This window comes from Oncorhynchus mykiss, chromosome 26, assembly GCF_013265735.2.
Source record: "Oncorhynchus mykiss isolate Arlee chromosome 26, USDA_OmykA_1.1, whole genome shotgun sequence".
NCBI classification, from domain to species: domain Eukaryota; kingdom Metazoa; phylum Chordata; class Actinopteri; order Salmoniformes; family Salmonidae; genus Oncorhynchus; species Oncorhynchus mykiss.
Window position 1 is genome coordinate 32676028 of NC_048590.1, and position 11159 is coordinate 32687186.

Genomic DNA, 11159 nt, shown 5'->3' on the forward strand with positions numbered 1-11159 from the left:
AACACCTATAGCACCCGATGTCAAAAGAAGGCCAAAAAGATCATCAAAGACAACAACCACCCAAGTCACAGCCTGTTCACCTTGTTATCATCCAGAAGGCGAGGTCAGTACAGGTGCATCAAAGCTGGGACCGAGAGTCTGAAAAACAGCTTCTGTCTCAAGGCCATCAGACTGTTAATTCGAATTATCTCTTTCTTTCTCTCTTTCTCTCTCTCGGAGGACCTGAGCACTAGGACCATGCCCCAGGACTACCTGACATGATGACTCCTTGCTGTCCCCAGTCCACCTGGCCGTGCTGCTGCTCCAGTTTCAACTGTTCTGCCTTATTATTATTGGACCATGCTGGTCATTTATGAACATTTGAACATCTTGGCCATGTTCTGTTATAATCTCCACCCGGCACAGCCAGAAGAGGACTGGCCACCCCACATAGCCTGGTTCCTCTCTAGGTTTCTTCCTAGGTTTTGGCCTTTCTAGGGAGTTTTTCCTAGCCACCGTGCTTCTACACCTGCATTGCTTGCTGTTTGGGGTTTTAGGCTGGGTTTCTGTACAGCACTTTGAGATATCAGCTGATGTACGAAGGGCTATATAAATAAATTTGATTTGATTTGATTTGTTAAATAGCCATCCTTTGCCGGCCTCCACCCAGTACCCTACCCTGAACTTCGTCACTAGCTACCACCTGGTTACTCAACCCTACACCTTAGAGGCTGCTAACCTATGTACATAGACATGGAATCACTGGTCACTTTAATAACGTTTACATGCTGATTTACTCATTTCATATGTACAGTATAGTACTGTATTCTAGTCAATGCCATCCCATTCAACTATTGCTGTATATATACTATTCTATCCTACGTATTCTACAGATATACTAAATATTCGATCCACATACCGTCCATAATGTCTATACCATTCACATATATGTCTATCCCATCACATATATATATATATTTATACTTCGGACTCCGACATTGCTTGTCGTAATATTGATATGTTTCTTAATTCCATTCTTTTACATTTAGATCTGTGTATATTGCTGTAAATTGTTAGATATTACTGCACTGCTGGAGCTAAGAACACAAGCATTTTGCTACACCCGCAATAGCATCTGCTAAATATGTGTATGCGACAAATACAATTTGATTTGATTTGTAAACAAGCGTAATTGTGACCAGTAGTAGGATAAAAAGATAGATACTAATGGTAATGGAAATCAATAATCAATGAACAGCAACATAGGTGTGAGGGGGAGCAGTGATTCTGTAACCCGTAAGATACAGGTGCAATCTGTACGATGTGGACATGTAAAGTGCTTTTCATGTCTATGTCTATTAAGTACCTGTATTTTACCCTACTATTGTAGTCTATAATGAATCATACCATAAGGAATCATTCTCTCATATTAGGTGAGAGGCAAACGTTTGGAACCTCATCCATCATGACAATTACGACATTAAAAGCAGAAAAACAAACTTCATTGCCCCCATTAGTCTTCTTAATGTTGACACATCCCATTTTGATGTCTTAGTTTTTAAAGCAGTAGGCCGAGTTACACAATTGAGGAGTATCCTCCTTATTGCCCAAGACTTCAGAGCAGGTAATCTAATTTTGTAATGACCTGGAAACTCCTCATCTTGTGTAGCGGACAGACACTTCTGAGTGTAATAACTTGGGAGGACGAAGTTAGGGAATTCCCGCTTTTGCAAAACTAAACTCCTCCTTGGTCTGAGTGGAATATAAGAACAAGCTGCGGACCATAAACCAACACTAACACAAGGGAGATCAAACTGCCTGACTGACTAACTAACTAAGAAGCTGAAAGGTAAAAGATAACTCTGTTATATGAGGCGGTCACAGTTTAAATGTAATAAATTATCTGTAAATATGTTAGCAATTCATATAGTAGCCTACGTTCTCTCTCTCCATGTTTCTTTCAGTCTGTCACATCTGCAAGTATGAAGCTGCTTCTAGCTGGACTTGTTCTGACCCTTATTGTGGGGGCTCAAGCTCAGTGGTACCGCTTCCCTGGTGAAGCTGCTCGAGGTCCGTTTATACACTTTAATCATTATTTCTTCATTGTTGACAAAAATAGATACACAAATCAAGAGTAGCAAATCATTCAAGAGTTACAAATAATTCAAGAGTAACTAATCATTCAAGAGCAACAATGTACTGTATTCGAGGACTCCTTTAAAGTCATTGTTGTTTCTTGAGGCTAGTGGTTTGAAATGTTGTAAAGTTCCTTGTAAGTGTCAAACTCAACATCCGTGTCCTCCTGACCCTGCAGGTGCTAGAGACATGTGGCGTGCATACGGCGACATGAAGGACGCCAACTGGAAAAACTCAGACAAGTACTTCCACGCTCGGGGCAACTATGATGCTGCCAGGAGAGGACCAGGGGGCAGGTGGGCAGCAACAGTCATCAGGTGGGTGATTCTCAAATATCTGAGAGACGCTTATAATGTGGTTCAGTTGCTCATCAAATTATCCGATCAAAACTTTCTCCATTTAGTTCTTTATGCCACATTTTGTAAATTAAAAAAAAAAAATGTCTGGTCAGAAAGACAATTTTACCATTATTGGTTCACTGTGGTTGATGTGTGACTTATGTAATATTTCTCCTCTCTCAGTGATGGCCGGGAGATGGTTCAGGGTTCCAGTGGTCGAGGACATGAGGACTCAGCAGCTGACCAGGAGGCTAACCGCTGGGGACGTAATGGAGGGGACCCCAACCGATTCAGACCTCAAGGACTCCCCAAGAAATACTGAACCTAAAAAAAGGTGGTTACTAGCCAAACTGAAAGGACCACAATCCAAACAACTATACTGCACTTAATTACTGCTTTTGGTAAAAAATGTAATATTCTCAAAAATGATTTTGCCCAAATGTTGTGAAAATAGACAGGAACATGGTACTGAAACTTAGTATACAATGTATTTCAAAAATAAAGTGATTATGCAACTAGAGACTGAATCTCTTTCTGTAATCAGTATGATACGACTGGGAAGGTTGGAAAGAAATGTTCAAATCCTGAAATGTATACTCAAATGATCTGGGGTTGACATTTTCTCAGCTTTCAACTGGCAACGGGTCAGCCCTTTACAACTAGTAACTGGGACATTTGGACAGTGGGTCAGCCGTACATAGTACATGTTTTTCATCGGATAGACATAGAATAAGCTGAGAAAAACATAGGATACACCGAAGAAGCTGAGAGTATTGCAGGTGACGCAGTGATGTGAACTTTGAGGGTGCAACAACAATTCTAAGCCAATAGAGGTTGTGCATTTATTTGCCTCTGCTCATCACTAAGCTCCCTCCCTCTCGCCAACCCAACACACACTGTGTCCTCCCCTTCTCACTTACAACCAATAGATGCTGGTTTAATTGACCACTGATCCACCAGGCCAATTTGTTGAGTGTAACGATATAGCAGGGAATCCTGCTATTAGCGTGGCAGGGGATGTAAGGAGGCCTGCTGGTACCGTATAGGCTTGAACAGCTGGTCCACGAGGATGGTAGGTCAGTTCATCACAAATTGCAATTATAATATTGTTATCTGCCACGTCTATTTCAGTATATTTGTTAATCATTGAGGGTCACTGATGAAATCATTGTGAAAATAGAGACATGCTCTGGAACAAAGCTGGTGCCAGGCTATCCTTATGACATCACAAGAGAAGCATGGGGAGAGAGGCCAAAGGGGAGAGGATGGATGCCCCTGCTGTTAATGGAACATGACAGTTTGAATGAGGATTCAATTCAACATACTATGCAACTCTATTGAGGCCGGGAGATTAGATGAGTATACTATGTATAATTTAACGTCGATAGATAATGTGCATAAAATTAGTATTCAGTAGTATTACAGAATGCAGAATTACAGGCATACTGTAAAATATGCACAGACGTACAATGTATTGATCAGCCTGACCACACCTCCACACAAGCAACCAATGAGAGTATGGTCCAAAGTACTGTACCACTTTCTTTCAAACAGACTTTGAACAGACTGAGTGAGAGAGAGAGAGAGAGAGAGAGAGAGAGAGAGAGAGAGAGAGAGAGAGAGAGAGAAAGAGATGAGCTACGAAAATGTAACACAGAGGAATTGTAACACAGAGGAATTGTAACCCACGTATGTGGCTTTCCTAGGTTTTCAGTTTTTGTCACTCTTAATTTGAAAATATGAACTTTAGGGCTCAAAGTGATGTCAATAGCAATATATATTGCAATATCAATATCATAGATTTCGCTATATCATGATAAACTTCAGCTGAAATGTGTAATGGGTAGCAACAGGGTTCAGCTGCACCAAGTAGAAATAAGTAGCCTCAGCAGTTGCACTCAGCATCTATGTGATGAGCCCTGAAATGCAGCTAGGAAAACATAAGCATCATGTCTTGATCCCCTGATGCCCCAATACATTTATGTGGAAGGTTCACCGGGTGAGCAATGATGTGTAGTTAATGGGTGAACAATGTTAAGTCAGGTTTACCTGACAATCATAACACTCAAATCTGAATGTGCAAGGCAGATGGTGGAATGGGTATAGTGTTACGTGGATGTATCTATTCATGATGTATTAACAAACTAGATGTGGTAAGTCTCTCCATTACCACATGTAATCCATTCCTGGAAGTGAAAAATACATGAGCTCGTACTGTACATATAAATGAAAGCAGACATTGAGTAGACAGACCACTCCTGTGGCTTCTCTTAGGTACTATTCTATGACCAAGGTTTTTGCACAGCACAGCACAGAAGATCATTTTATAAGGACAACAAAGTGAAATATTTGGTCAAAGGTATGTTGTTACAAACCTGCAAAGAGAGAAGGAGTGCTGTGAGCTGACAGACTAGACCTCAAACAGATATACACCCATATTTCTAATCACAGTATTGGATGTCCCATCTCCCTCTCTCTTTCTCTGCTTTCTCTTGCTCCATTCAAATACAATGCACACACACAAATCAGGAGAGGTCTGGGAGGAGTAGGAAGGAGTAGAGGAAATAGAAAGAGTGGGGGTTAGAATTAGCATTGAGGGAGGGGTGGAGGAGAAGGATTGATGTGACTGGTCCAGAAGGAGGGTGGCTGTACAATCAGCTTCTTCTGAAAGCATGGCTCAATGAATGAACACTCTTCATTTCAGGTAGCCAGGCAACATAACAATGAGGTAAATACCACAGGGATAAGCCAAGTACTTTCCATGCACAGATGTTTCTCAAAGCTTTAACTGAGTCTCAGATTACTGTTCTGATATGGATTTGTACTCTGTTCTTTTCCAGTTCTCCTCCATAGCTGGCCAATTACTTGACCGACTGACTAACTGACTGAAACTGACGGTTGAACATTGGCTGGTTGACCGAGGTATCTATCTTCCACTAATCCTCTGTTTTCCTTAAACACGGAGGTGCAGATCACGTTTACAGATACACAGACAGAGAAACTGCCAGAGTAACTGTATCTCAGATAGATTTCTCCCAAGATGGCATAGCAGTTCAGACGTATTTTTGTCCTCGTCCTGTCGTGTCCCGTATATATATATATATTTACAACTTTTTTTTCACATACATTTTTAATTTTCCAAAAACTCATCTTCAGAACACTCTCCTGCAATCCGTTTCACCAATTTATATTTATATAAAAAAGTATTATTTACCTCAGATCTGTGATCCTCCGAGAGGCTAGCCAGAAATTAGCCAGAAGCTAGCCGGGAGCTAGCCAGAAGCTGGTCCAGAAGCTACTCTGAAGCTGGTTCAGGGGCTAGTTCAGAAGCTAGTTAGCTTATTTACTGGCTAATCGTTGGTACTCAGCTGACCACGTTTTGTGGTCATCGGCTGTCCTTTGGCTCGAGAATCTATCGCCAGTTTTGTACGGCGCGGTGCAGCGCAGCGCAGCGCGGCTCGGAGCGGAACATATCGGACCAATTTTTCTCTCCATGTCCCTGGATTTCGGCCGCTGGCTCTGGACGTCCATGCCTGGATCTCGCAGCTAGCTAGCTGCTATCCGTGTGACTATCGGCTTTCGTCGATTCCGGAGCTAACATCAATTGTTCCGGAGCTAGCCAGCTGAAGAGTTCCATCAATCACTCCTGGGCTGCAGTCACCTATCCGGACCCGTTTTGCTGCCTACGCGGAGCCCCACCGGGCCTTCACGGCTAGACTGCCGACGTTGTCTACCCGAGGGAACTGTCCGGCTGGCTCCTCCGGCGCAACGTTGCCTGGGCGCTCATCTGCGGCCTGCTAGCCATTGGCTATCTTATCGGCTGCTATCTGAATAGACAATCGGACAATTTTTATTTTATTTTTATTTATTGATTTATTTTTCTTCTTGGGCCTCTATAACTATATCTATTGTTTTTATTTTTGTTGTTGTTGTGTGATTTGGATTCATCCCCTCTACCACACGGAAACCCACTTATCTACTGACGGAACGCAAGAGTTGGCTAATAACAGACCTCCATCTTATGCTAGCTTGCTCCTATGCTAGCTTGCTACCGATTTAGCTGTCTAAATCGCCGTGACCCCCAACCAACCTCTCCACTCACTGGACCCTTTTGATCACTCGACTGAGCATGCCTCTCCTTCATGTCAATATGCCTTGTCCATTGCTGTTCTGGTTAGTGTTTATTGGCTTATTTCACTGTAGAGCCTCTAGTCCTGCTCATTATACCTTATCCAACCTATTAGTTCCACCACCCACACATGCAATGACATCTCCTGGTTTCAATGATGTTTCTAGAGACAATATCTCTCTCTTCATCACTCAATACCTAGGTTTACCTCCACTGTATTCACATCCTACCTTACCTTTGTCTGTACATTATACCTTGATGCTATTTTATCGCCCCCAGAAACCTCCTTTTACTCTCTGTTCCAGACGTTCTAAACGACCAATTCTTATTGCTTTTAGCCGCACCCTTATTCTACTACTACTCTGTTCATCTGGCGATGTAGAGGTGAATCAGGCCCTGCAGTGCCTAGCTCCACTCCTATTCCCCAGGCGCTCTCTTTTGACGACTTCTGTAACCGTAATAGCCTTGGTTTCATGCATGTTAACATTAGAAGCCTCCTCCCTAAGTTTGTTCTATTCACTGCTTTAGCACACTCTGCCAACCCGGATGTTCTAGCTGTGTCTGAATCCTGGCTTAGGAAGACCACCAAAAATTCAGACATTTTAATTCCAAACTACAACATTTTCAGACAAGATAGAACTGACAAAGGGGGAGGTGTTGCAATCTACTGCAAAGATAGCATGCAGAGTTCTGTCCTACTATCCAGGTCTGTACGCAAACAATTTGAACTTCTACTTTTAAAAATCCACCTCTCTAAAAACAAGTCTCTCACCGTTGCCGCCTGCTATAGACCACCCTCTGCCCCCAGCTGTGCTCTGGACACCATATGTGAACTGATTGCCCCCCATCTATCTTCAGAGCTTGTGCTGCTAGGCGACCTAAATTGGAACATGCTTAACACCCCAGCCATCCTACAATCTAAACTTGATGCCCTCAATCTCACACAAATTATCAATGAACCTACCAGGTACCTCCCCAAAGCCTTAAACACGGGCACCCTCATAGATATCATCCTAACCAACTTGCCCTCTAAATACACCTCTGCTGTTTTCAACCAAGATCTCAGTGATCACTGCCTCATTGCCTGCATCCGTAATGGGTCAGCGGTCAAACGACCTCCACTCATCACTGTAAAACGCTCCCTGAAACACTTCAGCGAGCAGGCCTTTCTAATCGACCTTTCCGGGGTATCCTGGAAGGATATTGATCTCATCCCGTCAGTAGAGGATGCCTGGATATTGTTTTAAATGCCTTCCTAACCATCTTAAATAAACATGCCCCATTCAAGAAATTTAGAACCAGGAATAGATATAGCCCTTGGTTCTCCCCAGACCTGACTGCCCTTAACCAACAAAAAAACATCCTATGGCGTTCTGCATTAGCATCGAACAGCCCCCGTGATATGCAGCTGTTCAGGGAAGCTAGAAACCATTATACACAGGCAGTTAGAAAAGCCAAGGCTAGCTTTTTCAAGCAGAAATTTGCTTCCTGCAACACTAACTCAAAAAAGTTCTGGGACACTGTAAAGTCCATGGAGAATAAGAACCCCTCCTCCCAGCTGCCCACTGCACTGAAGATAGGAAACACTGTCACCACTGATAAATCCACCATAATTGAGAATTTCAATAAGCATTTTTCTACGGCTGGCCATGCTTTCCACCTGGCTACTCCTACCCCGGTCAACAGCACTGCACCCCCCACAACAACTCGCCCAAGCCTTCCCCATTTCTCCTTCTCCCAAATCTGCTCAGCTGATGTTCTGAATGAGCTGCAAAATCTGGACCCCTACAAATCAGCCGGGCTAGACAATCTGGACCCTTTCTTTCTAAAATTATCTGCCAAAATTGTTGCCACCCCTCTTACTAGCCTGTTCAACCTCTCTTTCGTGTCGTCTGAGATTCCCAAAGATTGGAAAGCAGCTGCGGTCATCCCCCTCTTCAAAGGGGGTGACACTCTTGACCCAAACTGCTACAGACCTATATCTATCCTACCATGCCTTTCTAAGGTCTTCGAAAGCCAAGTCAACAAACAGATTACCGACCATTTCGAATCTCACCATACCTTCTCTTCTATGCAATCTGGTTTCAGAGCTGGTCATGGGTGCACCTCAGCCACGCTCAAGGTCCTAAATGATATCTTAACCCCCATCGATAAGAAACATTACTGTGCAGCCGTATTCATTGATCTGGCCAAGGCTTTAGACTCTGTCAATTACCACATCCTCATCGGCAGACTCGACAGCCTTGGTTTCTCAAATGATTGCCTCGCCTGGTTCACCAACTACTTCTCTGATAGAGTTCAGTGTGTCAAATCGGAGGGTCTGCTGTCCGGACCTCTGGCAGTCTCTGTGGGGGTGCCACAGGGTTCAATTCTTGGACCGACTCTCTTCTCTGTATACATCAATGAGGTCGCTCTTGCTGCTGGTGAGTCTCTGATCCACCTCTATGCAGACGACACCATTCTGTATACTTCTGGCCCTTCTTTGGATACTGTGTTAACAACCCTCAAGGCAAGCTTCAATGCCATACAACTCTCCTTCCGTGGCCTCCAATTGCTCTTAAATACAAGTAAAACTAAATGCATGCTCTTCAACCGATTGCTACCTGTACCTACCCGCCTGTCCAACATTACTACTCTGGACGGCTCCGACTTAGAATACGTGGACAACTACAAATACTTAGGTGTCTGGTTAGACTGTAAACTCTCCTTCCAGACCCATATCAAACATCTCCAATCCAAAGTTAAATCTAGAATTGGCTTCCTATTTCGCAACAAAGCATCCTTCACTCATGCTGCCAAACATACCCTTGTAAAACTGACCATCCTACCAATCCTCGACTTTGGCGATGTCATTTACAAAATAGCCTCCAATACCCTACTCAACAAATTGGATGCAGTCTATCACAGTGCAATCCGTTTTGTCACCAAAGCCCCATATACTACCCACCATTGCGACCTGTACGCTCTCGTTGGCTGGCCCTCGCTTCATACTCGTTGCCAAACCCACTGGCTCCATGTCATCTACAAGACCCTGCTAGGTAAAGTCCCCCCTTATCTCAGCTCGCTGGTCACCATTGCATCTCCCACCTGTAGCACACGCTCCAGCAGGTATATCTCTCTAGTCACCCCCAAAACCAATTATTTCTTTGGCCGCCTCTCCTTCCAGTTCTCTGCTGCCAATGACTGGAACGAACTACAAAAATCTCTGAAACTGGAAACACTTATCTCCCTCACTAGCTTTAAGCACCAACTGTCAGAGAAGCTCACAGATTACTGCACCTGTACATAGCCCACCTATAATTTAGCCCAAACAACTACCTCTTTCCCTACTGTATTTTATTTATTTATTTATTTTGCTCCTTTGCACCCCCATTATTTTTATTTCTACTTTGCACATTCTCCCATTGCAAATCTACCATTCCAGTGTTTTACTTGCTATATTGTATCTACTTTGCCACCATGGCCTTTTTGCCTTTACCTCCCTTATCTCACCTCATTTGCTCACATCGTATATAGACTTGTTTATACTGTATTATTGACTGTATGTTTGTTTTACTCCATGTGTAACTCTGTGTCGTTGTATGTGTCGAACTGCTTTGCTTTATCTTGGCCAGGTCACAGTTGTAAATAAGAACTTGTTCTCAACTTGCCTACCTGGTTAAATAAAGGTGAAATAAATAAAAAAAATAGATGGCTAACAAGCAGATCAGGAAGGTGCGGATAAGGATATTGATGGAAACAGGATTTTGAGAGGATTTGATCAAATGTTTTAAATGATGTTCTAGGTTGAATCTTGCACTAATTCCTCCACCATTATCCCTCTCTCTCATTCTTGTTTTTCTCTTTTGTTATTGATTGGTCAATGTCACCTTTTTGATACCTTCTCACCCTTCTCTCTTTCAATTCAGTTCAATTCAATTAGCTTTATTGGCATGGGAAACATATGTTAAAATTGCCAAAGCAAGTGAAGTAGATAATATACAAAAGTGAAATAAACAATCAAAATGAACAGTAAACATTACACTCACAGAAGTTCCAAAATAATAAAGACATTATGAATGTCATATTATGTATACATACGGTGTTGTAACGACATGCAAATGGTTAAGGTCTGCCTACGGTGGCCTTTCTCAATAGCAAGGCTATGCTCACTGAGTCTACATAGTCAAAGCTTTCCTTAAGTTTGTGTCAGTCACAGTGGTCAGGTATTCTGCCACTGTGTACTCTCTGTTTAGGGTCAAATAGCATTCTAGTTTGCTCTGTTTTTTGGTTAATTCATTCCAATGTGTCAAATAATTATCTTGTTGTTTTCTCATGATTGGGTCTAACTGTGTTGCGTTCCGCGGGCTCTGTGGGGTCTGTTTGTGTTTGTGAACAGAGCCCCAGGACCAGCTTGCTTAGGGGACTCTTTTCCAGGTTCATCTCTCTGGAGGTGATGGATTTGTTATGGAAGGTTTGGGAATCGCTTCTTTTTAGGTGGTTGTATAATTTAACGGCTCTTTTCTGGATTTGGATAATTAGTGGGTATCAGCCTAATTCTGCTCTGCATGCATTATTTGGTGTTCTACGTTGTACAC

General features: G+C 42.9%; 1 protein-coding gene across 1 annotated transcript; it reads left to right on the top strand.

Annotated features, from left to right (window-relative positions):
- Positions 1-1647: 1647 nt before the first annotated feature.
- On the top strand, positions 1648-2963 carry LOC110506659 (serum amyloid A-5 protein). Its single transcript, XM_021586448.2, has 4 exons — positions 1648-1828; positions 1944-2049; positions 2294-2432; positions 2637-2963. The coding sequence occupies exons 2-4, from the start codon at positions 1962-1964 to the stop codon at positions 2773-2775; spliced, it is 366 nt and encodes a 121-aa protein (XP_021442123.1). The 5' UTR covers positions 1648-1828; positions 1944-1961; the 3' UTR covers positions 2776-2963.
- Positions 2964-11159: the final 8196 nt, after the last annotated feature.

What these genes read in the sequence shown, in the direction of transcription:
- LOC110506659 (XM_021586448.2), top strand. Translation starts at nt 1,962, where the DNA reads ATGAAGCTGCTTCTAGCTGGACTTGTTCTGACCCTTATTGTGGGGGCT. An exon ending in CCCTGGTGAAGCTGCTCGAG is followed by an intron (nt 2,050 to 2,293) that starts GTCCGTTTATAC and finishes CTGACCCTGCAG; the next exon opens with GTGCTAGAGACATGTGGCGT. An exon ending in TGGGCAGCAACAGTCATCAG is followed by an intron (nt 2,433 to 2,636) that starts GTGGGTGATTCT and finishes CTCCTCTCTCAG; the next exon opens with TGATGGCCGGGAGATGGTTC.